The 26,552-nt window shown below is 37.7% G+C and overlaps 3 protein-coding genes across 5 annotated transcripts; 2 read left to right on the top strand and 1 right to left on the bottom strand.

Annotated features, from left to right (window-relative positions):
• Positions 1-207: 207 nt before the first annotated feature.
• Positions 208-7,353, top strand: LOC124644194 (homeobox protein MSX-1). The gene is made up of 4 exons (XM_047183442.1): positions 208-670; positions 4,757-4,835; positions 5,199-5,469; positions 6,102-7,353. Exons 1-4 carry the CDS (start codon positions 208-210, stop codon positions 6,219-6,221), a joined length of 933 nt encoding a protein of 310 aa, XP_047039398.1. The 3' UTR covers positions 6,222-7,353.
• A 4,879-nt stretch (positions 7,354-12,232) lies between these two features.
• On the top strand, positions 12,233-15,455 carry LOC124644227. 2 transcript variants are annotated; one of them, XR_006986031.1, is made up of 4 exons: positions 12,233-12,389; positions 12,890-12,977; positions 13,301-13,650; positions 15,398-15,455. XR_006986031.1 is itself a non-coding variant. In XM_047183478.1 (3 exons), exons 1-3 carry the CDS (start codon positions 12,368-12,370, stop codon positions 13,554-13,556), a joined length of 366 nt encoding a protein of 121 aa, XP_047039434.1. In that variant the 5' UTR covers positions 12,233-12,367; the 3' UTR covers positions 13,557-13,660. The 2 variants fall into 2 exon arrangements, 1 of the variants encoding a protein (XP_047039434.1); XM_047183478.1 differs by lacking the exon at positions 15,398-15,455 and having other exon boundaries at positions 13,301-13,660.
• Positions 15,456-16,870: 1,415 nt separating this feature from the next.
• LOC124644226 (serine hydrolase-like protein 2) lies at positions 16,871-26,552 on the bottom strand. 2 transcript variants are annotated; one of them, XM_047183476.1, is made up of 6 exons: positions 25,975-26,552; positions 20,344-20,475; positions 19,600-19,737; positions 18,871-19,018; positions 17,801-17,938; positions 16,871-17,232 (listed from the first exon to the last, which is right to left on the bottom strand). In XM_047183476.1, the coding sequence occupies exons 1-6, from the start codon at positions 26,036-26,038 to the stop codon at positions 16,923-16,925; spliced, it is 930 nt and encodes a 309-aa protein (XP_047039432.1). In that variant the 5' UTR covers positions 26,039-26,552; the 3' UTR covers positions 16,871-16,922. The 2 variants fall into 2 exon arrangements, with proteins under 2 accessions (XP_047039432.1, XP_047039433.1); XM_047183477.1 differs by lacking the exon at positions 25,975-26,552 and adding an exon at positions 23,163-24,397 and having other exon boundaries at positions 20,344-20,516.

Raw genomic sequence — 26,552 nt, forward strand, 5'->3', positions numbered from 1 at the left:
GCAACCCAATATCGTTTTGCGAGCCGTACTGAACAGTCGCTTTCCCAAGTTAACTAACTAATTAACCATTAGAATAATAAATTAACCCTAATAAAATTAACTGATGAAATAACAATTGAAGTGATGTGTTTGAAAAAAGTGATAAAAATTCTAAATTTAAAAATAAAAAATGAAATTTAAATACTTCGAAGTGAACTGAAGATTACAATGATGGAACAGAGGCCGAATTCCAATTTGTATCCGTCGAACTTGACGGACCTTCTTGCTGTGTCGGCGTACCAACAGAACGTTGACCGACTGTCGGCGATATCCGACGGCGAAGACAAGTTCAACGCCGACCCTTACGCCGACAATGTGGACCGTTTCGCCGAAAACGCCGACAGGTCTTCATCGCCTGTGTCTACCTTGGATGATGGGGACAGCAGTCAGTCAGCTTTCGGAGTTGACTTGACAGGAAAGGGGACGAATTTAGCAGGAAAATCTTTCACTATTGCAGCCATTTTGGGTTTGACGAATGGTGATGAAGATGTGATGAACCTGAGTGTTCAGGAGAGGTTGCAGCAGAATCAGAGGCAGCTGCAGAATTATTTGTATGCTGGTCATGATGTTCAGCGACTGAATGATGGCTTCTGTCGGAGTATGGTTGGCGTGCCGACGGCTTTAAGACAAGGTAGGATTAAGATTAAGGATAGTTCTGATAGCTACTGATATTTGCCTTCTTCAGGCCAAATGGTTACGTACTAAATATCTCGGAGACCGTATATTGAAAGAAACCTGATCCTCAGAAACACCATATGATACATAGTTCGCGAAAAACAAGGCGTAAAAAGAACCTTATAAAAGGCCGTTTAAAGAAAGGTTGCTGGTAGCTGGCGATGATCTACCAATGGTAATCGGCGCTGGTACATTTTGACAATAGTAACATTTGCTTCATGTTTCTTTAATCTGCTTGGTTTAGTAAGAAACTATTACCAGCCTGAACCAGTGCTGATAAGCGCTGGTAGATCAGCGCCGGCTACCAGCTATGTACATGGCCTAGGTATTATTGGTTTCATGGAAAAACTATCTTCCTTATTTTCGCCATTTCTTCTTATGGCACTCACTTTTTTTTTTACCAGGACTCTAGCTTTTGACATCTTTTAGCAGTTCATTTACCTACGGAAACTCCATACTCCATATTCTATCTATCTGTTAATTTGTTTACTAGACATAGAATTTTGACATTAGCCACACATCTGAAACCTGAAAATCAAACTCCTGTCTATTAGGAATGGCCGTTGGGTGACAACTTCTTTCTTTTGGTTTCATAAGAATCTATAAAAGCCCTATTTGTAATAACAAAACTTTGACATTGAATACAGTGTAAAGTCTATAAGTAGGCTGTCCTCGGCGCGTGGCTGTCGCGTGCCTCAAAAACGTTACGTTACAATCCCATAGGTACAGTGACTATTATTGTTGCATTGACTGCACGCGGCCGTCGCGATCCCATCGCCTCGCGCGGCTATTACGAGCTGTCTCCCCGAAAGGTGGCTTTAGGTATCTATATAAATTTCTTGGAAAGATTCTAATTAAATGGTTTAGGCCACAGTATATTACCTTGGGGAACTCTTTGTATATGTTACAGCCAAAGTAAAAAGTCCGCATATTATACATATTATCTAGCTATTTTTTATAATATCTACTCAATTTATCACTTTATAGTGATAATTGACACAGAATTAATCACATTTATAGCAATTTTATATAATATCTCCATAGACTTAGATAATGTAATAAAACAAGTAGGTAAAGATTATTATTTCATGTTAACTAACTAAAGTGCCTGGTAGCTGACCTTAATATAATTCGAAAAAACTAGTTAGCACAGTGCACCCCATAATAGTAGCGAAAAGTCCCCTCTTTGAAGTGTGGCTCCGGCCACTGTACCGACGGCCCGGAGTGTGCCCTGCCCGGGAAGGGCACCGCCGTGTCCTGTCGAGGCAGTCGGCAGCGGCGACCTCTCGCACCCGGCCCTGGTTCAAGCCAAGGTCCGGGGCGAAAGGTACTGGGTTGCCATCGTCTCCTTCTGTGTGGTCGAGAGACGACTCCTAGCCACCGTAGACGTGAGCCTGTGCGATGAGTTCGGGTACCATATCGGCCTTCCGTCTCCTGGCAGACACAGACCCGTCTCGGCGGTGCGCGTTGTTCAACGCGTGGGTTTAAGCCACTAACAGTCTGACCTCACGCTGCACGCTCACGCTCACGCTCTCTGAGTTCCTCACGCTGGTCTCCCACAACAGTGGGAAGAATCATTTGATGATTTATCATAATAAAAAGAGTCGATAATAACTTGAGCCGTTTCTAAGAATTAGTAAGTAGTCAGACGATTATAGGCACCATATTTATTAGTTTGGCTAACTTTGACTAGCTGTTATGAATTAGATCCAGATAAAGTGATTAATCTATCACACTGTCTAGTCAATTTGGATATTATATACAATGACCAGTCATTATGTATAATAGATATATATTTGATCACTTTAGCTGTAACATACACAAAAACTTTAATTTATAAATAAATATTCCGCGTTTTCACCTATAAATGAATTTTAAATGGTTTTTATAAGCTGCTGGAACTTTGTTTATTAATATTTGACAAGCTGAACAATTTTATGATAAGATGAAACACCCACAACACAATGTTATCATAAGCTTCCCTAAAACTGCTAAAGCATGTAAAGTTCTTACTGTTAACCAATTAACCATCATAGTTCTCAATAAATATCTTTGACTACATGAAGAGTTATGAAAGTCCTTGTCAGCATTAATACTATATCTAAAGTTTGCTCTAAAAAACTTAGCATTAGCAAAGCAAGTTAGTCATTTGACACCTCACGCATGCATTGCAGTGTTCGTCTGATGTTTTTATCGTGAATTAAGTTAATAGTCTTTCAATTTAGTTGTGCAATACCTACCTACTTTGATTTGTTGTCTATCTGTAGCAGTGGATAATATCTATTCTAACAAATACGCAAAGATTCCAATGGATAACTTTTAAATGGAATTGCATAGTTATTTAGCGTGAACTATGCCATAATATGTTATTTTAAGAAGATTAACAAAAAAGAAAGCTCTAAATCGGAAAATGTTCTTCACACACCTGCAAACTAGGTCGGGTTCTGAACACCCTTAATTAGCTTTATCTTTCTTTTATTTGGAAAATGCTAATTAGGGAATTGAGCACGTTAATGTCGGTCCTGCTTGTGATTTTTCTCATGTGGTGTCGGATTATCGTTCCATCGCGCTATGAGAGTGAAAGAATAGTGAGTGCACCTGTGTCCAAGCAAATGCTTGTGCACTATAATATGTCCTGCGCAGTTGGCTGATCTCCTTACATGAGAATAACCGCCGTCACGGATAATCGGCTAGGAGGATTAGGAAAATATTAAAGATACATACATTTACATGTTTCCCCCTCGTAAGTCACTAATCATTATTTTTTAGAACATTGTATTTTTACGAAAGCAACTTACAAGTGTAAAATCGGCATTATAGCATTCACATTTACAACAATAAGTGCAGATAAACCTTGTAATCGTAACAATTGGGCCCTTAGCCGTCATTCCTAAGGGTTGCTGCCGAACATTTAATTACATAGACATTGTCGAGGGGTGCTCCGGCTTATTAAAGTCTGCTCTTTGATATGTATATGCAGGTGGACTGTCGCAGGATTAGCGGCGAAATGACGAAAATATAATGTTGACTCTAAAGAGGTTTAATTGAAGGATTTGTTTGTTTTTATTTTGGAATTGGGTGAATGTTTTCTGAGCTATAGGTGCGTGTGCTGTTTAAACTTTTAAATAATGACTGAAAAATTAAAAAGTTGGACACTTTAAATACAGGTAGCTAAAATACATGATAAAATCATCACAAGTATTATATCTAATATTATAGGCCTCATCTTATCATTATTTGGCTAGTTAAGAACAGAAGTGATCCAAGTAACATTTTTGACAAAATGGAGCTAAGTCGATTTTTGGAACTTTTGAGTATGAAGTGAGGTTGTGCAAAAGTAATCCAAGTGCTATTCAGTACTTTTTCAAACAAACTCTTTTATGTTACGTTTCTGTATTTCAACAAATATTGGTATTTTCTACAATTAAATCAATATTTTTATCAAAATTGCATTTACTAAAGAAAAACAGCTATGAAAGTTTGAGTTATGTTTATATCTATCAAATAACAAACATATTTTAAATCATGTGCTCAACATAATTATGATATTCATAAAAACGCATTTCTATGAATATCTCAACTTTTAAAAAATGCTACTTGGATTACTTCTGTTCTTACCTAGCCATTTATTTATATTATAGGTCTTATCTTATCTCTTCATTTTTATTTAGTAGCTAATGTCGCCCGTAACTTCGTTCACAACCCGAGAGCATACTACTTCCCGCATCCAGAAATAAATGATCTCTGTCTCCAGAATGCTGTCTGCCCGATGGCTTTCTTTCCAACCTTCAAGATTGGTCCATCACACACACACATCCCTACTATGACTCATTTAGAATAATCTCATTTAGATCAGCCTTTTCAGCGACAACAAAGTATCTCATTTATAATAGCAGTACCGAATTACCGCAACGGAATAAAAGCGTTGACTCATTCTCTTTCACAAAATATCAAGTATACTTACTCTCAATTGCGAAGATCTAGCAGCCTATTGTTAACAATAGGCAAACATAAAACCATTATCAATTGTATTTCTTTGCAGACAGTCCCCGGCCCGACATGAGGCCGCAAGTAGGCCAGATGAAGACCTCCAGAAGTCACTCCATGACGTGTTCCAACAGGTTTGTACACAATCAATTATTATCTAATACTAGCAAAAGAAGCTCTATGAAACACAGTTTTACGGATAGCTTAGCCCCTCTGATATAAGCAACCAGTGCAATGCAGAACAGTTAAAATATTAACAAAATCAACCTGGTTTTTAGGAAGCCGGTTAAAACACTGTTTGCTGTCACCGTACGAACAGAGCGTTGTCCCATGAAAAAATCTAAAAAAGCGAATAACCTACAGCCGCAACCCACAACTTAACAAGCTGTCTATTACAGCCGCGACCCACAACTATAAGTTTCCGTGCCATACAAAATACAACTCTTGCCTCATTAAAATAAGACTTCAAATCAATTAACATGCTCTCTAATTCCCAGCTCCGGCAGAAGTAAGAGGATACGAACAATATTCACTCCAGAGCAGCTAGAGAGACTGGAAGCCGAGTTCGAGAGGCAGCAGTACATGGTGGGGCCCGAGAGACTGTATCTAGCTCATGCTCTACAACTGACAGAGGCACAGGTGAGCTTACGAACAATATTCACTCCAGAGCAGCTAGAGAGACTGGAAGCCGAGTCCGAGAGGCAGCAGTACATGGTGGGGCCCGAGAGACTGTATCTAGCTCATGCTCTGCAGTTGACAGAGGCACAGGTGAGCAAAATAAAACAAAAAAAGAATAAGTATTCAGAGTTCTTGTTCACGGCGAGTTTTTTTTAACAAACCGCGCATTTGCCGAACTGACATACAAAACTGACCGCCGTGTTCACATACGCGTCATACAGTGAATTAACCGTAGATTTTCACGGCAAATACGTGCCGTGTATAAGAGGCCTCAGGCCCAAGTTCACCGACAACGTAAAAGTCCGTTATTTTTTAAATTATTTATTTTGTGTCTACTTACGTGAAAGTTGTCCGTGAACTTGAGCCTCATTGACACAACACAAGACCTAAAGGGAAAAATTACATACAAAAAATCGAATGTATGTGTTAAATACCTAAGTCCTATTTAGCATTATGCCAGACAGATTATGTCGTTTTGCGGGTGTCACTTTTTATGAAGTAATTTATGTTTTAGAGTAAATAGCAAATAAATAAAATAAAATAACAATATCTTTGTATCTACTTATAGCGTAAGCTGAAATGCCACCAATTATTCGCATTAATTTTGTTCGCGAACAAAAAATGTGCTGGCGCGACGCCCACATGTTGCAATTTCATAATATTTTCGAAATTTTCACAACAACTTCTTTTGACAGTTCTTTAACAATTTTATTTTATTACAGGTAAAAGTCTGGTTCCAAAATCGGCGCATAAAATGGCGGAAACATCATTTAGAGGTTACCCAGCAAAGACTAGCAGTGTTGCAAAGACACCAGCCTCACGACCGAGATGATGACATTTAAACCAAAGTCACTAAACACTCATAATGGGTGGGATCTCTAACAAGAAGTCACATTGGAAAAACATAAAGTGGTTCTGGAAACTGCGATAGTGCATCTGGAATATTCAGAAGGTTTCCTGGAAACCGCAAAAGTGGGACTGGAATATCGAATAGTGAGATTGGGTAGTGGAAAAGTGTAATGATATTTTGGGATTGTGTAAATAAGGACAATTTAGTTATGTTTATCTGACAATGAGTGTATTAGTGAGATATGCACAAATCAAGTGATGTGACTATTTAGTATCGTGGTGATAAGTGCAAGTTATTTAAACCGACTGCGACAAAATATAGAGAAAACTATTAAAGAAAAAACGACCCTCGAAATACTCAAACTTTACTTAACTTTAAGTTCCATTTTAAAAGTATTTGTGTAGCACTACATTGAAGTTATTTTGACTGCAGAAAGTGTCTTGCCCATAATGACATACAGTTTCTATATTCAGGAAAATATGGACTGCGAAAGTGAGTGTTTTTCAAACTTATGAATTACACAAAATGTTTTGATTTACTTATACCAAGCTATGAACCAAATTGTGAAGATACGGTTATTGTGTGAAGAAATCAGATTGTCATTATCTGCCTAACCATTTGCTAACTATGTTATGGTCGGCTTGCAGTTTACCCGGATGCAGCTGAGTACCAGTGTTTTACAAGCAGCGAATTCCTATCTGATCTCCTCAACCCAGTTACCTGGGAAGAAAGCAGTTTGTATTGTTTTATTTTATCTATTTTTTTGCGAAGTAAAACTGCTAGAATGTGTTCTGTGTTCGCGTATAAAGTTTGCAGATACTCTTAACCTGTTTTTGAAAGTTCCGTTTGCGCAATGACCGTATCCTTTTTTAAGTTCTAATTTAATGTAGACGCACTAAAAGTAAGTATGTATTTTAAATCTATTTCTAAGTGTACATTCTCTAGTCATTAAAATAAACTCAGTTTTAAATATCCACTGTTTTTCTTTTATATTTTCTTTTATCTTCGCTCCTATTTGGATAGTTTGTTCTTCACCGCTTCTTCTTTCCAGCTATAACACTAGGAAGTGGAACGGGGGGTGTTTTAGGAGTGCTATCATTTTGTAATATTGACGTTAAAAAGAGCTTATCAAATTAGTCTATTAGATTTTTAATAAACAATTTTGACATTGACTTAAGACTCAAGGAGCATTCTGCAAACTTAGGTCTGAACCCTACCGGTGCTGCGGGATTATTCGCGCGAGTTACCGCGGCCCTAGTACATAAAGGGCTTAAGAAGGAACATGGCGGGCATTAGTCAGTAAGAGTCTGACACTCCCTCACGCTGCACCCACAGCGGGAGGACTCATTTGATGATTTCCCAACAAAAAATGGATGGATAGCGGAAAGACAAAAGAGAAACCTTTGTAACATTAAAACCAAAACAAAATAAAATTTGTTTTTTTTTTTTTTTATAAAAGAAGATAATGTTTTATTGTTGTTTACCAACTATTTTATCCTTGAACACTATCGGTCAAGTGCTAGCGTATCTTATAGCGATTTAAATGATATTGGCGTGGATCAACTCTTCTTGTTGTTAAGATTATAATACTTACTGATTATAAAAAGGTGTTATTCTGAATTCATTGGGATTTTTATCCACAACAATAATATTTACAGAGCTAAGTTTATAAAAAAATATAGGTACATAAAAGAGCATTTACATTAAAACTAAAAAGCGTCAAAAAATTATCAAAATAATATAATTCTAAAATAGTTTGCTATCGCGATAAGAAATCTTCCTAAATCCTGATCAGGGAACTGAGGCAATTCCGCGAACATGAGCAATAGAGCAACTAGACCAGGGTTTCTCAAAGTTGGTCCACGAACCCGTTAGGGGTCCGAAGCACGTATATCAAGGGTACGCAGTAGATCGGTTTGTAAAGTGTAAATATTACATTGTAGTTATTTGGTGGTGAAAGTATGAAGGTCTTTTTTTTTCTTTTCCAAAAGTATTTTTGACAGGGGTGGGGTATTGCAACAAGTTTAGTTTACTTTTACTCTAATTTTAATTAGATTTTTTTAGTTTAGTTTATATCCTATCATTAATTTGCATATGTTGTTTAACTTGTAATCGGCAACTGTGTAAGTCCTAGTAATAACAGAAATTGTACTCTAGCTTTATTTACAGAGAAGCTGTTGGTAAACCCTTTAGTAAATAAAAAAAGTGTGAGAGTCGTTTGTGTTTGTTTGTTTGTTAGTTGTGGTTCCAAAAAATTAAAGAAACCCTGGACTAGACCAAAAGTAAAGTTTAACAACTTACCTTTATATGCCGTCGGAAAGCGGTTTGTTAACAACATGATTATACTACATATCTACGTAAACGATGACTTTTATGAGACTGCAGTATGCATTTATATTTGCAACAGGGGCCCGATTCTCCTAATTTTACTTAAGCGACCTTCGATTGACGTTCGACTCGATTCGACTGAGATCCAATCCCGACTCGATTACTATTGAAGCGTATGTGGCATTCCGCTATTTTTTCTTTGAAATAAACGTTTTTATTCTTTTCTGTCATTCAATAATGAATCATTTTGTCTGCAAATGTTTTACGATTGCAAAATGATTGCACGGCAAACTACCGTATAGACCAAAATTACCAAAATAGCATACCAATCGCACACCAATCAAATGTCAATCGAATACGATTGGTCTTTTATTAGTAGCAGAATGCCCGATATGGTTAAAACTGCTATTACGATCGTATTGCGATTCGATTACTATTCGATTTTGACATTATTAACTTAGGAGAATCGGGCCCCAGGTCAAGTGAATTCACACTGTCTTCCGCATATTTAATAGTTGGCTTATTCTGTGGAGATAAACTCTTGGTTTTCTTAGTTTTTACAAAGGATTAAAAGGATACGTCTATAGAGATATTTTCTTAATTTCCTTGAACGCGCTCATGTCACTCCATTTATCGATGAAGGCTTTTGGGGTGTTTTTATTAGAGTGAAAGGAGCAGACAGTTCTAATGGAAGGTGGGTGAAACCACTGGCAGGAATTAGACTGTACTAATATTACTGTAACAGCCTTTTTATCGTCCCACTGCTCTGGGCACAGGCCTCCTCTCACACGGAGAAGGATTGAGCTTTCGATAACTTAGAAGAAGGAAGACTTCGGAGAAGGAAGGAGAGATTGAGAGAGAGAAGAAAACTAATATTACAAAGAAGAAAATTTATTTTGTTTGTTTAAAGACTTCAAAACTGGCGACCTGATTTCAAAAATTCACGGTTGGGAAGCTACGCTGAATATCTACATACTTACCACAGAGAAGAGCCCAAGTTCCCATGGTGAAACAGTGGAAAACAGCTTAGTACCTATTTCAATAAACAAAAGATCTAAGTATATGACATATTGATAAAGCTACAATCTGGGTTGATTCACCCCAAGTGCCCACGAATGTATTCTGCACACAAAACATATGACAGTCGACATGATGAGAATCCGCAACAAAATTGCAATGGGATTATGTTTGGCATAACAAGTATGTATGGTAAAGTATTGCATGGTTCGATGGTTCCTATATAAAGAAGAAACGACTCCTTTAGCTTGCGGATGGTAACTTTACGGATAGATATAACGCGCGGCAAAATCCGTTCAATTTTCCATTTGTGCGAAAGCCCTCCTAAAGGGTAACCTCCATTTTTATAATGACATCGAAGGGACTTTACAAATATGTCATACTAAAGCGAGCTAAAACCAAACTTCGTAGTGTAATTACGTCATAATAAACGGTTGGTTAATACAGGAATGAATTTTAAGCAGTGCACATAAAAGACTGGTGGTCCAGAATTATTAACAGAACATATTATCTGCATCATCGGTAATTTTTTTTTATTCTTTTGTCTAAAATGCCTAAAATCAGTAAAATATGAATACCAACTATTCTTACGCGTTTGAAGCAGAACCCGCTGAACCGATTGACTGTTGGAAATCCAGACTAGTAGTATAGAGTATATCTTGTCTGGGAGAAAGAAGTTTCTTCGGGACGCTCGTGAAACCGATCAAAATCTTATAATATCATACCTCAACTCTTTTAATAAAATTACTCGAAAGATTGTCATGCCATTTATTGTCAACCATTTTTCTAAGCACTAGGGAAGTATACTTATTTAAACTTAAGCCTTAACAAAAAAATAAGCACTATGTAAGTTATGACATAAAAAAAAAAAACAAAGAAAAATAGTCGGAATAAAATTATAGATACGTCAAACATTCAACTGTCTTGAACTTTGATCTCTTCCGTTTTATTGATTTATTGTAATGAATACCGTGTTTTTATAAATTATATAGTTAGGGTTCCGTACCAAAGTGGAAAACGGGTAAAAAATATTTGATTTTATGGCCTTTTTATTCACAATGGTTTTTATGCACGCGGAACCCTTCGTGCGCGACTCCAACTCGCTCTTCTTGGCCGGGTTTTTTACTGATTATGACCAAAGTAATATTTTATTTTATAGAAAACATGAAAACACATTATATAATAATAAGTATTTTTTGCTATTTTACTAACACTGATTCTTTAGGTACCTAGTTAACTTCAAATATGCAGAATAAAATTACGACTATAATATGTCATCCATCTCAAAAGCAGACTTCTTCTTAGACGGTTCAGCCATTCTACATAAAGACATATCTTTCTAATATAACACATGACCTTACGCATAATCCTACCTACTTTCTATGTAAGTCATCTAGAAATATTACCAAATCGAGACACGATTAGACATATTACAAAACTACTGATTTTGTCTGCTAACAAATCGCCTTTGGACTGCGGTTTCGGCGTCTCTTGTGAACAACTTTACGTACCCGGATAATTTGCAAATAGGCTTTGTGGATAATTGGGCTATTAACACTGAAATATTTTTTCAAATCTGATCAGTAGTTAAGTAGTTGAGATTGGCACGTTGGTAAATATGTTCTTCTAATCTATTAAAAAGAAATGCAAGCAAGCGTGGTGGGTGATTAATGCTCAATCCTTCTCCGTGTGAGAGGAGGCCTGTGCCCAGCAGTGGGACGATAAAAAGGCTGTAACAGTAACAGTATTAAAAAGAAAAGATTTTTAATTTGTGTCAATCCTAAAGGCTCCGAAACTATAAACCCATTTTTTTTTAATCTTTCACTTTACGAAGCTACACTGGTCGTATATTTTATCCGGGTACGGGCAGTAGTTCCCACGGAAAGTGGGTGAAAACGCGGGTAATCAGCTTTATAATATTATTATTTTAGATTTTAACTTTACAAAATCACACGAACATAAAACTACCTATTAGTTAATACGAGCCGTAATGACGAAACGCTTACGAAACGTTAGATAGTGCGAGTGACGTAAACGCGTATGTCTTGAGATCTGTTGGCCAACTGACGACCGGTTTCAGAATACGGACGCGTGACGTTTGTGGTAGTGATGTGCTTAGTGGAATGGTGATGTCGATAGATGTTTTTTTGTGTGGGGTTTGGTGGGGTGTGGTGCTTTTAGTTGTTTTTAATAAAAGATACGTTTTGTCAATCGCTAGATAACTTTTATCTGAAGAATATGTTTGACTGACAGAATGATGAGAGAAGAAAGAATAACGAAACGTTAGATAGTGAAGTGACGTAAACGCGAATGTCTTGAGATGAATGGTAGTATAATGTGCGTACATTACAAAGATCAGGTATTTAGCCCGTATCACATCGATTGACAAGATTTAAATGAAGATTTTCTTCATAAAAATTGCTAACAATCGATCGACTGTTTAGTCTGCAGTGTGCTCTTAATGATGAGAAAAGCAGAGTTAGAAATTAATTGTTAAGTAATTCTTTAAGCTTTTTTAGTTCTAAAATCTAGACTATTTTGTTTAACCTGGTTCGCATGGTCATAATATTTGCGACATAAAGAAGGGAAGTCGACAAAAAAATATATTTTATCGATGCTTAACACGTACAACACTACAAGATAATTGTTGTACTCTCGCTATCGGCGCGGGAGCACGTTTGTTTACACCAACTATCAACAAAAACATTATTGTTGTATCATTTACTGCTCAGCAGTTTAGTGAGTGTGTTTACCAAACAATAATAAAGTGTCTTGAGTTTTTGTTTTAAAAAAATGGATAATAATCGTTTAAATGGTAAGTTTTGTACTATTTAGATTGTTTTATTTGTGAATAATATGTACGTAAATAGTTTTACATTGTTTCTTTATGGACATACTTAATTTACAATATTACAGTATACTTTGTAGGTATAATTAATTGAATTTAAATACAAATTAATTCTTGGTTAAGTAATAGTCGTACGGGACAATAGATCATAAGGTTAAGCAACGATTGCCGCGGTTGGTCCGTGGATGGGTGACCCTCGTGTCACGATGAGGAGATTAGTCGGTTAAGACTGTCATTTGAACATCTTTGGCAGTCGTTACGGGTAGTCAGAACTGAGAGCCTGATAATATAACCAGTCTTATCAAGGGTATCGGGTTGCCTGGGTAACTGAGTTGAGGAGGCCAGATAGGCAGATACTCAGCTGCATTAGACTAGGATCCGACCTCAACATAGTTGGGATAAGGCTAGCTAGATGATGAGATAAGGGGCAAGAAGATTTCTCTAAAATTGTGATGTTATAATTTCAGAATCATCACCTCAAGGTGTATCTAGTCTTGATGGGATGTATACCGACTTTGACGAATGGATAGTGAACTTCACAGCATATTATAAGGGGTAAGATCCATAGTAATATCAGCGGGGCCCAGCAGGGCCAAGGCTTGCCGGGGCTGCGGGATTGTTTGAAAGAGTTACCGCGACCCTGGTACATAAAAGGCCTACGACGGAACACGACGGTTTTTAGTCAGTAAGAGTCTGACACTCCTTCACCGCTGCTAACCCACAGCGTGAGGGGTCATTTGAAGATTTTCGACGTCGTTAAAAAAAATAAGCTGAGGACGTATTTCCCACGTCTCAAGTCTCAGGCGAAATCGTAATAAATATGTAAATTTACAGGCTCGTCTGACTGTAAAATTTACTTCTATTTTTCTCTTTTTCAGGTCGACACATTCTTCTCGGGAAATATGTACGACGAAACCTCAAAACCCAACCTTTTTGAAACCAGACTTTTTTGAAAAAGACTTGTTATTCCGCGACTTATTGCTGAGGCATTGGAACGAAAGTCGTACAGCCAAGCCGCCATCTTTAAATATAGAAAATGACGGATTTGTGTACTACGATCAATTGTTTTATAGATTTGTGAACAAAAAAGGTGATAGACAGATAGTTTGCCAGTTTGTTAGATCGAAGTTATAACCAGGATGTGATAAATTCGTCCGACAAATTCTAACTCTTTTGGTGCATTGACAGCTGCTGTCAGTCAGTACAAACAAGGATAGTTTCTCGCGATAACTGACAGCATTCAAAAGTTCCATTAGTACTTTACAATATGAGTTAGCCTCATTATAGTTCGGCCATTCAGAGAATGCGTTCCTGACACGTCGCGATTGAACTGACGACGTAACTACATTCATTGATTATTGATATAATAATGTTGTTTTAATGCTCCTCAATTGTTAAAACGGTAAACAACCAGCAAAAATATTTTTATCGTAACTGCAACGCCATTGCAAAGTTACGTCGTCAGTTCAATCGCGACGTGTCAGGAACGCATTCTCTGAATGGCCGAACTATAAGCCCCGTATTCATGAAAAACTTTTGGTTTTAAACAAAACGGGCAAACATGATAAATCTTTAATTGAAAAATAAAAACACTTTCTGTGCGGATTAAAGAATAAATATCAGATTAAAATAATCTCAGAATTTTGAATGATAAAATATATAAAGTACCTAAGTACATAATTAAAAATAAACTTTGCACTTTGGAATCTATATATGTACATACAGATATGTAAATACGTATGCTCCATGTGATGATTGGTATTATTTTGTAAATAATTATATATTTACGTATAGTTACCGGCACGGATATTGGGCTCTCGGCGGAAGAGTGGGGATCGCTTTGCGCACCCGTACGCATAAGGCAATAAGGCAGTAAATCGCTTCTGCCCAGGTGAAGGTCATGGCTCGATATCCGTGCCGATAACTGTATACTTACCTAGATACATAAGTAGGTATAAAAATATATTTTAGGGTGCGTCCACATCTGGCGAATGTGCCGCGAATGTGCAGCTCGCGAGCCGTTTGCGACCTGCCCGCGAGCTGCGCGCGTGCATTTTTGTTCGTGCGCCGCTTCTGCGCCGCCCGCGCGCAGTTCGCGCGCGACCTAAGCGCCGTACGCGATCAGCGCGCAGGCGGCGCGCGACGTCTGACATCTTCGATAGTACTGAGCCAGTATACAGAACTGTAAGGGCGAGAACTGAGTGCGCGCAGATCGCGCGCCGCTCGCGCGCTCTATACGAGCCTTGCATGAGTTGCGCTAAAGAGGCACACCAAACTATCGCAGTGACTGCACGCGCGCAGCTCGCAGACAGCTCGCAATCGGCTCGCGTGCTGCGCATTCGCGGCACATTCGCCAGATGTGGACGCACCCTTAGAGGCATAAGGCCTAGGTGGTTACTGACTGGGTACTTTTTTATCTGAACGCAGGTACCTACCTATGTAATATAAAAGTCTGTGTGAATATTAATGTACCTAAATTTTTTTATCGTTACCATGTGTTACCGATTTGATTTGATAATTAAGTACTTTGTACTTTGCTCAGCTATGGGAAAATAGGTACGCAGATGTTAATGATGATAAATAGATCCTATAGTAAAAACAATAATAGTTATTCCATGACAATAATTTAGGCATATTTTATTATATTTTTTTAACAATGAAGCCATACTTTTTTTCTCGTTAATTTCAATGAAAAGTTTAACATGAAATATTTAGTAACCCATTGTAAATAAATTAACTACAGGTATTATTTTTTAAGTAAATATAAATTACTTCCTACATAAAAATCTTAGTCGTAAGTTGGTGCTCAATTAAATAATATAGGAATAAATTTTAACTAAATATAAAGTAAGATTTTTAGTTTTATTTACTAACCTACTCACAAAAACAAACCCAGGAGCGCCGGAGAACAAGACCGTATTTGGTGCAATTGGCAGTTCTGTCATTCAGTACAAACAACGGTATTTATGCTTCAAAACTGACAGCTGTCAACTGCACAAATTATTCGGTACCCCCATACCCTATATTTACCTAGGTACTACTTACTATTTTTTTTAAATTCAGCGTTTAAGATACAAACACAGCCTGCATACAGCATTTTCAAATTATGTAAACTTAACAAAAATAAATGTTAATTTTAAAAGCGTGAATTTACTATTTAAAAACAGATCCTACTTCCTAGGTACTAATCCTACATAATAATTCCTACTATTCCTACGAATTCCAACTAATATTATAAATATGCAAGTTTGTGAGAATGTATGGATGTATGTTTGTTATTCTTTCTCGCAAAAACGGCTGAACCGATTTTTTTGAAATTTGGTATGTACATAGATAGGTTAGCGTAAGTATAAGCGTGGTGGCCTAGTGGGTAAAGGACCAACCTCTCAAGTATGAGGGCGCGGGTTCGATCCCAGGTCAGGCAAGTACCAATGCAACTTTTCTAAGTTTGTATGTACTTTCTAAGTATATCTTAGACACCATTGACTGTGTTTCGGATGGCACGTTAAACTGTAGGTCCCGGCTGTCATTGAACATGTCAGGCAGTCGTTACGGGTAGTCAGAAGCCAGTAAGTCTGACACCAGTCTAACCAAGGGGTATTGGGTTGCCTGGGTAACTGGGTTGAGGAGGTCAGATAGGCAGTCGCTCCTTGTAAAGCACTGGTACTCAGCTGAATCCGGTTAGACTGGAAGCCGACCCCAACATAGTTGGGACAAGGCTCAGAGGATGATGATGATGATGATGATAGATAGGTGAGACCCTGCCTTTTTATCAATACACCACGCGGACATAACCGCGAGCGGCAGCTAGTTATAAATAAATCTGTCCAACTCTGTCTTTGCTTGTAAACAAAACAGTTTTGAACATCAAAATATTATTACCAATCTGTGCGTACATTGTCATTTCGTCCGCCCGGGGTCAACGCTAATAAACATGATTATCTTTTGTTTATCTTTAGAAGCGTAAGTACTTATTCTTTATTTTTTGAATATTTTCTGATGAGATTTTCAAAATGCATTTTATTTCAAGTTTATGGATAAAGGACTATTTTTTATATCTATCTAAAATGGCTATTAGGGATCTCCAAGAATCTTGTAGTTTGAGCACGGAGAACCAGTTGTAGATCATTGAACTGACTTTTGTTTGTTTTTTTTTATGCACTCATTTGGCTCGAAAATTGTTTTGCGTTGATATTTTTTCAAACCTTCTGTTTTTTAAGTGACTAGTGTTGACCCACGGGTTCCATCGACATACGAAGCTTTTGTGCTCGATTGTCGCTATAAAAAGGAACGATCCGTTGTTATAGATAAACTTAGATATTTGTATAGATAGGTATACACGTACATAATGCGTATATTCCAACAGTCCGTAATCAAAACGAATTATTTCTTGTCTACGGAAACTGTTTTGAAAAAGGTATATATCTATATGATAAGGAAGGGAGAAATAAAGCAAAAAGGATACTTTAATAAAAATAAAACAACATTCCACTTATTTTTCTACAATTTACCTCTAACCAATCTCCCATCGAAATCCGATTTCAAAAACTTAACCACGTGCACGGCAACGCCATCTGGATTCGTAATATGCACATCATGGCTTCCTTCAACTGTCACAGACAATGAATGACGAACTGTCAAACATTTCTGTATAATTTTGGCGGCAAAATCTTTGCCTGGGCCAGCGCATATGTTGATTGAAGCTTCGACGATGAGCAGGGGAGGTGTTTTTTGAGTCAAAATGGTGATTAAAGTCTCTGGTGACACGTCGGCTGATGCTATTCGTTTCATTTTTGGTACTAAGGTTAATCTGTAAATTAATTTGTTAGCATTAAGTTAGGAATATCTATAGTATTTTATAGCTAATATATTTTTATAGCTAATATAGCTAATAAATTTTTGTTTTAAATGAGGATTTGATAGTGTGTGTCGCTTGCTGCGCAGGGATCCAAGGTTCGATTCCCGCCAAATCGCTAATAATATGGGTTAAATAAATTTTATCAAAGAAGGCTGTAAGTGTGTAGTCTGGAAGTTCGAATCTTTGGCCCCATGCAAGACAGTTGCGCTTGCAATGACTAGATCAAAGGTCCTATGTCTTATAATGCAGTACTAATCCCCAAGAAAATATTTTAACTTTTGGAAAAAAAAACAGCAAACTGAAGAGTTTGTTTGAACACGTCAGTCCCAGAAACAACTCCAGGATCGATTTGAAAAATCATTCCAGTTTTAGACATCCCATTTATCGAGGAAGGCTTTAGTCACAAAATCTTTTTAAGTGCACCCTCATCAAAATCGGTTCAGCACGAACATAACGTACATACAGGTCAAATAGATAACCATTTTTTTAAATCAGTTAAAAGTTAAGTAGCTATACTTACGTGAATTTTTCCTCTCCGGCGGGAATCAAAGACCTGGGTATGATAATTCTAGCCTGTTCTTCTGTGATCGTTCTAGTTCTGTGTGACAAGTTCACTGCCTCCTCCATTGTTAGTATCTTCGTGTTTGCCGCGTTCCATCTTGAAAATAAAAACATAGAAAAATAAAATCTATCTATATTCTATCTATTCTCTATATATAAAAATGAAACCCGTTTTCCGTTGTCACGACATAACATGAAAACGGCTTGATCGATTTGGCTGAAAATTAGAGGGGAGGTAACTTAGCAAACGTAGTGTAGGACGTCCTCAGGCACGGTGGAGTGATGACTTGCGCAAGACGGCTGGCAGGAGCTGGATGCGAGAAGCTGAAAATCGATCTCAGTGGCGTGCACTTGGAGAGGCCTATGTCCAGCAGTGGACTGCGATAGGCTGATGATGAACTTAGACACGGGAGAAGGTTTTAGGATTGATTTTTGTCACCATCCGGCTACGGGACGCGGGTGAAACCGCGGGCAAAAGCTAGTATCTTATAAAAATGAAAAATATCCTTCTTCGTCATCGTCTAATCTAAAGGCAGTTTAGAATCTTATTACAAAAAATAAAATTGGACAAGTCACCAATTCTGCCTTGCTTGCAAAACTTTGAAAAAATGTACTTGTGGCAATTTATGTAATTTTTAAAAATGTCCCACGTAATGTGTGAATTATCAAAAAAAAACTGTTTTCTACGTTATATATGTCCTTTCTAAGTATCTTGCACACCCGACTGAATAAGAACGGGAACAGCATTTTGCAGGATCCTTCAAGCGGTTTGCTCGTGTGAACACTACCATATAATATCTTTTGCGATCAAACAGGATCCTGCAAAAAACTGGACTGCCGCATGCCGTGTGAAAGGGCCGGGTGAATGAAAACTTCTCGACTTCTTGAGGAAGATTGATCTGGACGTTGAAGTCTGAAATCACTAATCCGCTCATTCCTCCTCTGTATGAGACGAGTTCTGTCCCCTACAGTGGGATAATAAAACGGCTCGGGATGATGAAATTACAAGTAACTAGAAAATAAACTTACCTTTCAAAAAAGCTGTAATACAACTCGAACAAGTATTCGTAGGCGAACCTCGGCGTGTTGTGTAGGTGATGCATAAAGAATGATGGCGCTGGGTCTATTAGTACCATCTTGGTTATGTAGCCGGGGAACGAGTGGTTGTAGAACATGCCTGGAAATAAATATTATCTATGTCGTTATTATGTATGTATTAAGCAAGCTGAAGAGTTTGTTTGATACTGGTTCGATTTGAAAATGTTTTCATTATTAAAAGGCCTTTATCGAAGAAGACTACAGTCTAGGCTTTTTATCAGGCTGCTCGAAGCGACAGCGGAAGTTCTCCCATTGCTTGTGAATAACCACTTCTTCTTCAGTTAATCAGTAGACCAGCTTTAGTCTCAGAATTTTCTCAAATCCAACTGACAGCCTCTAACGTGAAACGATAATAACGACTGCTACTGCATTCAGGGATGCCGGCTTTAAGAGCCCTCCCAGGCACGGGGGTGTAACACAAATAAGTTCCAGGTTCCAGATTCTGGGATGCCTAAATAAATAATGGCATCCTTCCTAGTGATTGTCGGTCACGGGGACTGTGTTCTCATATAAAGAGGTCAGCTGTGCAGGCCATATTATACTGCAGAAGTATTTGCCCATATACAGGAGCAGTGAAAGTCCTTCCAAGCGATATCGGGCCGTCTCCAAATCCAGGAATTGAACCTGTGGGACCAGCAGGGAAGGTAAATGACCACTTACCTATAATAACTGCCATGGAATGCGATATATAAACGAACTTCTCCCATCTCATGTAGTCCACCACCAAACGAACTACTTCCACCATGTGTAGGAGAGAGACTACTGCGCCTCCTGGGAACGGGTCTGATTGTCCATGACCTGAAATATAAAGAGATAGGAACTGTTAGAATCCTACTACTATTATAAAAATTGCATATGCTTGTTCTTCTTTTACGCAAAAACTACTAATTTGGAAGTAATTTAGCTTATGTATTAGAATTTAATCATTCTATTTTTTATCCATGGGGCTAGGATGAAATCGCTGGCGGGAGCTTTTTAAGTCTTTAAATAAAACTGCAAAGACGGAGGTATGTTGAACAATCACAATTCAAGGACTGCAGAAAACTACGGAAAATCTTTTCATTTTATTTAAACTTAGGTACTGTAAGAAGTTTGAAGTAGGTAAGTTTGATGTAGACGTAGGAAAAAGGTTGAATCTATACCTATATTATAAAGAAAGAAACCTTGTATGTAATGCATAAACCAGGATAAACTCAAAAGCTACAGGACCACGCGGGACCGATTTAAAAAATCATTCACAATTGGAAAGCTACATTATCTGCGAGTTTTAGTTTAGTAGATTTTATCCCTGAACGGGCAATAGTTACCGCAGGATGCGAGTAAAAATCACGGAAAAAGGGTTAGTATTGCATAAACTGGGTACTCTAGACGAAATTTAAAGCACTTTATCCAATTCAATCTTACCTGGCAAATCAAAAGCGACATAATAGTAGTCATCAGGCAGTTGTTCAACCAAGAATATAAAGGTGGCAGCACTGTCCATGTAGCCGTGTACCAGCAGTACTGGCGGGTTTGAAGGATCGCCCCAGGATACCACTGAAACATTATAGTAAGAATTTATGAATATTTTAGAGGTATTTTTTTTTTTTTTTTATAATTTATTTATTCACAGTTACATACAGTTTGTTTGCCTTAAAATTAAGTAAGGTACATTTGTTAGGTGTAACTATATTGTAGTAGCAGACATTGCTTTCTTGGATCGGCGGTCCCCAAACTAGGCTAAGCCTGTATCTTGGGAGCCCGAGTTGCGGTTACATGAGTATTTTTGTCGTGTGCGGTATATATGTGGACAAAGATAGAATATAAAAAATTTAAACAAAACGTAAAAAAATTTAGGAAAGTTAAACAAATTGGAGCTTCTTCTCAAAAAACTAAAAAATTGTCTCTTTCGTGACGTTAAAAGTAAAATATGTATTTAGTAAAAAATAAAAATTATAATAAAAATGCTTAATTTTAATCGAACTTAGCTTATCAGTCTCAATATGGTTTCTTTCTAGTATTAATTGTGTGAGTGATGCGCGCGCGTGTGTGCGTGTGTGTGTTTGTGTAGGTGTGTGTGTGTGTGTGTGTGTGTGTGTGTGTGTGTGTGTGTGTGTGTGTGTGTGTGTGTGTGTGTGTGTGTGTGTGTGTGTGTGTGTGTGTGTGTGTGTGTGTGTGCACGTATGTGCGAGATGTGCTAGTGCGTCCTTTCGAGTGTTGATTGTGTTGTAAGAATGTTTTCTGTCTCTTCATATGATAGTCCTATTAGCCATTTTTTTATTATCTTTTTACATGTGGGAAGTTTCAGCTCATTCGTGTCGTGGGGTAACCTGTGGTGTACGTTATTAAAGACAGTTGCGTGGAGATAGGTAGGGCAACGTCTGGTTAAGAGGGAAGTCGTGCGTGGTATTGGGATTTTGAATATACGTTTTGAGGTGAGTGTGTTATAGTCTGGTCTTCTTTTCAAGGATTTGTGTGTGTGTAGGTATGCATTAAGGATAAATAGTTGGCGGACACGCAGGACTCCAGATTCTTTATATAGGGTGTCTGTTGGAAAGAGCCATGGCTTTTTAAGAAGCACTTTGATCACTGCCCTTTGTGCTCTTTCAAGGTCTATGAGTGTGGTTTTGCCCGCTCCTCCCCATACAGATACACCGTATTGAATGATTGACTGGCATAAGGCGTAATATACCATGAGGAGTATGTCTTTTGGTGTTCGGTCTCTGAGTTTTTTCATAATGTATATTAGTTTTCTGACTCGACCTGACAGAGATTGGATGTGTATTTTAAAGGAGAGATTTTCATCAATGAGGAGGCCTAGGTAGCGAATAGATTGGGTTCGTTGAATGTGTTCACATGAACAGGTTTCTCTTGATGTGTATGGAGTGCATGTGTGGAATTTAAGTGAGAGATTAGGAGGTGGACTGGACGTTAGGGTTTTGAAAAATGTGACTATTTTGGTTTTTTTGACGTTAAGTGTTAGCAGGTTGTAGTTAAGAATTTGTGCTACTGTTGCTAGGCCTTCCTCAGCTAAGTTAAATAGGTGTTCCCAAGTTTTGGAATGAAAGATTATGACAGTATCGTCAGCGTAAGATATTAGTTCTGCATTTGGCAGGTTCAGATTAAGTATATCGTTCATATAGATTATGAAGAGAGTGGGACCCAAAAGACTACTTTGAGGAACTCCAAAGTTAATGTGGAGTTTATTACTTTTATATCCCTCAGATTTGACGAACTGACTGCGGTTTGTTAGATAGCTGTGAAACCATTCGAGCGGCTTGCCTCTTATACCGGATGACTCTAGTTTTCTGAGGAGAAGATTAGTTGAAATTGTGTCGAATGCTTTGGCTAGATCTAAGAAAACCGCCATGCATCTGTCCCCCCTTTCGACGCAGTCTGATATTTTATTTGTTAATAGCAAAGTGGCATCTTCAGTAGACTTCCCTTTTCTGAAGCCAAATTGTCTATTTGAGATAAGGTGGTTCTTTTCTAGGAAATTTACCAAACGTGTATTTACAACTTTTTCGAGGATTTTTGACAGTATACTAAGGAGTGCAATCGGCCTGTAGTTTTCAGGTTTATCTGTGGGTCCTCCTTTGTGAATTGGACTCACTGCAGCGACTTTCCAATGTTCAGGAAATACACCTGTTTCTAAGCTGAGGTTGATTATATGTGTTAAGGGAGGTATAATGGAGCTTTGTATCTTTTTCAGTAGTCTCACACCAATTTTGTCGGGTCCAGGGCTGCTGTCGTTTTTTAGTTGGCTGATAAAGTGGGATATTTCTGTTTCGTCATTGGGGTGAAGAAAGAAGGTGGTAGGTGAGGTGAGTGTAGCGTAGCGAGGGTAGGTGAGGAAGGAAATTGGTTAAGTTTGAGAAGGAAGGTGAGCGGTAGAGTCCTAGAACGGCAACTTTGTTGTTTAAAACTAAGAGCAGGCTGTCAGTGTCTTGTAAGTTCGTTTCAACCAGAGATGCGTTGTGCTTGTTTTTTATATACATGACTATTCCCCCATTCTTGTTTTGTTGTGTGTTCGTTCGAAAAACGTTATACCCAAGAATGTTGTCGAGTATCGTGCCTTCATTTAGCCAGCACTCGGTCAAGACAATAGCGTCAAAGTTTACGTCGAGCCTTGTCAGAGCTATAGTAAAATCGTCAAAGTTACGCTGGTAGCTTCTAATGTTCAAAGACAGTATTTTTAGGCCATCTACACGATTAATGCTCTTACAATATTCCTTACATTCGTCAATTGCTTGTATTCTCTGAAATTAACTACGTACAGCTATGTGTATTTAATGTTACAAGAGTAGGGGCCAGTGACATTTTATCGATGAATCTTTAGCGTTTTTGAAAATGTCCAATTGTGCTTTATACCTTTTTTAAACGATGATAAAAAATCATAAAATCACCATTCAGATTCAGAGCGTCAGACTTTTACTGACTAAAAACCGTCGTGTTCCGTCGTAGGCCTATTATGTACTAGGTGGTGCTTTTATCTTGGATCATTGGATATCACTCAACATCGGTGATAATTATTATGTTAATTATTTCGTATAATAGGTAACATATATTCTGCGGTTTGATAGGAAACTTGTTTCCTTGAAGTTTCCTTTTAAACGTCATTGACTTCGAGGAATTTTTCATAACAAGGTCAACTATTGTCTTTCTCAAAATAAGTAGTTTTTGTTCATTCCCTAATGACGTGAAGCAGCTAATTGTATATAATAATAAATATCATATTGTTTACCTACTGGGCTGTATTTTTTGTCCAATTCTAATTATGACTGGGTATTAATAACTTCTAGACAGATTTACGGCCACAGCGGCTGTTCTTAAAAGAGATCATATTAAGTATTATAGTGCACAAGCATTTGCTTGGACACAGGTGCACTCACTATTCCTACACTCTCATAGCCCGATGGGACGACAATCTGACACCACCGGAGAGAGATCACAAGCAGGACTGACATTTATATGCCCTCGTGAGCATCAGATCTAATGCAAGAGTGTTATATTAATCACCAACTTTCAGAGTCCGAGCTGCTTTGTTGACCGTTGGTCTCAGCCGCGAAACGATTTCGATGATCAGGGTTCGATTCCCAAGCAGAGACAAAATGTCTAGCTAGCCACATATGGTTTGTTGGACTTGAATTTGGTGTAGGTACCTACTTACATTTTTCAGTATGTTTTGTTTTGTAGTAAGTATGAAGTCACTCATTAATTCTCAGGATAGAAAAAGTTTAAATACAATGTCTATACCTAGGTGTCACGACAGTAATATTTTTATGGATAAATACATTATTATCGTAATGGGCATCTCTAATTTCATGTGCTTCGTGGGATAGATATTCAGCAATATTTTATAGCGAAAGGACTCATATCATAAAGAGGAAATAGTTATTTGTTATACAAGAGTGCAAAGTTGCCTTTTAACCGCGGGCTCAATTTTGATGACCGAGCAAGCGAAGGATTCTAAAATTGAAACACGAGCGTAGCGAGTGTTTCAATAATTAGAATCCTGAGCGATAGCGAGGGAATCAAAAGAGCACAAGGTGAAAAATCTTTTCACTCGAGTGCAACACGTAACTTTTCATCCCACCTCATCGAGGAAATTTAAAAACAAAATGGCGCGCACATATGAGTATCAAATTAAAAAGAAGTAGGTACCTATTAAAGTTCATTTATTTGAAAACTCAGCTTAATATAAAACGAGGTCAAAAATCTATGCAAAAACAATAATAAAAATTACTTAATTAATTGAATAATTATTTTGAGCAGTATTTTATTTGTTTAATATGTATTTGTTTGAAAAGTCTTATCAAGATTGTCACAAATGGAGTATTGCACACGATGTTCTAAATTCAAATCACTTTGCCGCTCTAGAGGATAAAAACGGCTTTTGCGCTCAGATATCAAAGGGTAAAACTACTCTTTCCGAGATGGTGGGATGAAAAAATATTTTTTGTTAGTTTCCGACGGTAAAATAATTTGATAAACTCATTCACTGTTGGGAAGCTACACTGTCCCCGAGTTACATAGGTTATATTTCATCGGGTATAATTTAGGCGGTCACCAAAAATATTTTTAAGACTCTAAGCTGAGGCACCAAATAAAATAAACAACTCCAAAAAAAATAAATTGACTTTATTAAAAGGGCACTAAAGTATATAATATTATGATCCAAAAAAAATAAAATAACATCAGAAAAATCGCAAATCTCGCACATATATTATTTTTGGTTCCCAAAATGGATTAATGGTCACCAAATTCTATCCAACTAAAAGATTAATATTACTACCAAAAATCAAAGTTAGTGACGATAATGAATCGCTGCAAAACCGACTCCATGTAGTCTTGTCTGCCCTACCCCTAGAGTGCAATTCAAAATCGCGTAGGCGCAGAGGGGCGAGGCGGCCTGCGAGCTGTGGCGCAGGTAGTTTTAAGGCTCGCCGCAGCTTCGGCTTGCTGGCCGGCACTGCCGGCCAGCCTCAGCCGCGGCGGTGAGCGTGAAAACCATCTGCGACGATAAGCTCGCATGGGACCGCCGGAGCCCTGCAGCGCCGGAGCCGTGACAGAAGAAATGCTTGCTGCATGTTGCGTGCTTACATTTTAAACATACTGAGTTACACAAATTCATATAACAATATATAAGCGACGTACGTTTGGGAACCCCAGTATATTAATTGGTATTTAGGAAATATTCTAACGATCGTTAGCTTTTTTAGTCTAACAAAAATGACCAAATTAGGAGTCATGGTATTACATAATTGGTAACATCTAAGTTGTGACAATATATAATATTTGGTCTAAAGTGTATTTTAAAGGCGTCCATATATTTTTTTAGTAGTCAATAATACGAAAAAATGGTTTTATTTAATAATATTTCTGGAAACGTTATTTGGTGACCATTTATCCATTTTGGTAACCGTTTAGAATTTTTTTGGTAGTAAAATAGGTACTTTTTTGGGTGGTGTTTAAACACAAGCCTATTTCATCTGGATATGGGAAGAAGTTATCCAGAGACGCGAGAAAACAGCTGGTTGAAAAAAAGTAACTTACTTGCAATTTTCCCCCACTTGGCGTCCACAGTCCATTCTTTCATAGTTTTCATATTTTTTCTCATATTTAGAAAATATTCACTAAATTATTTGTAACTTTTTTCAGTTTTCACGTGTAATAGTAGGTAAAAGTCATTAAAAATACTTATTTAAACCCATATTTCATAAATATAACAATAAATATTTACGGCTCAAATATTTTCTTTTAGTTTTTAAAATTATGTATATATTTTTGTAATGTCAAGTACGCGAAGGTTTCCGACCGCGCGTAAGTTACCTTTGTGTCTATAACTATAATAAGAGACGGTAAGAACACTTATTATTAACTTAATGCATATATTTAACCGCTGTTGTTTCCCAAGCTACTTACTTACTGTGACTTCGCTTGTATTATTATCATTTATCACAGTTTGTACCTTTTTCGATAGGAAATCATCGAGTGACTCCTCCCGCTGTGGGTACCTAAGCATCGTGCGTGAGGGAGTGTCAGACTCTTACTCCCTAAAACTTTTCATGTACCAGGGCCGTGGTAACTCTTTCGAACAATCCCGCAGCCCAGAGTGTACCTACCGTGCGTAC

Source organism: Helicoverpa zea, chromosome 29 (assembly GCF_022581195.2).
Source record: "Helicoverpa zea isolate HzStark_Cry1AcR chromosome 29, ilHelZeax1.1, whole genome shotgun sequence".
Lineage (NCBI taxonomy): Eukaryota > Metazoa > Arthropoda > Insecta > Lepidoptera > Noctuidae > Helicoverpa > Helicoverpa zea.

Bases quoted from the DNA above. Each gene is read 5' to 3' on its own strand.
- LOC124644194 (XM_047183442.1), top strand. From the start codon at position 208: ATGATGGAACAGAGGCCGAATTCCAATTTGTATCCGTCGAACTTGACG. The intron at 4,836-5,198 runs GTTTGTACACAA...TCTAATTCCCAG, and splicing joins TCCATGACGTGTTCCAACAG to CTCCGGCAGAAGTAAGAGGA. The intron at 5,470-6,101 runs GTGAGCAAAATA...ATTTTATTACAG, and splicing joins TGCAGTTGACAGAGGCACAG to GTAAAAGTCTGGTTCCAAAA.
- LOC124644226 (XM_047183476.1), bottom strand. From the start codon at position 26,038: ATGAGAAAAAATATGAAAACTATGAAAGAATGGACTGTGGACGCCAAG. The intron at 20,476-25,974 runs GTAAGTTACTTT...ATAATGTTTCAG, and splicing joins CAAGTGGGGGAAAATTGCAA to TGGTATCCTGGGGCGATCCT. The intron at 17,233-17,800 runs GTAAGTATAGCT...ATTAATTTACAG, and splicing joins GCCGGAGAGGAAAAATTCAC to ATTAACCTTAGTACCAAAAA.
- LOC124644227 (XM_047183478.1), top strand. From the start codon at position 12,368: ATGGATAATAATCGTTTAAATG. The intron at 12,390-12,889 runs GTAAGTTTTGTA...TTATAATTTCAG, and splicing joins GGATAATAATCGTTTAAATG to AATCATCACCTCAAGGTGTA. The intron at 12,978-13,300 runs GTAAGATCCATA...TCTCTTTTTCAG, and splicing joins TTCACAGCATATTATAAGGG to GTCGACACATTCTTCTCGGG.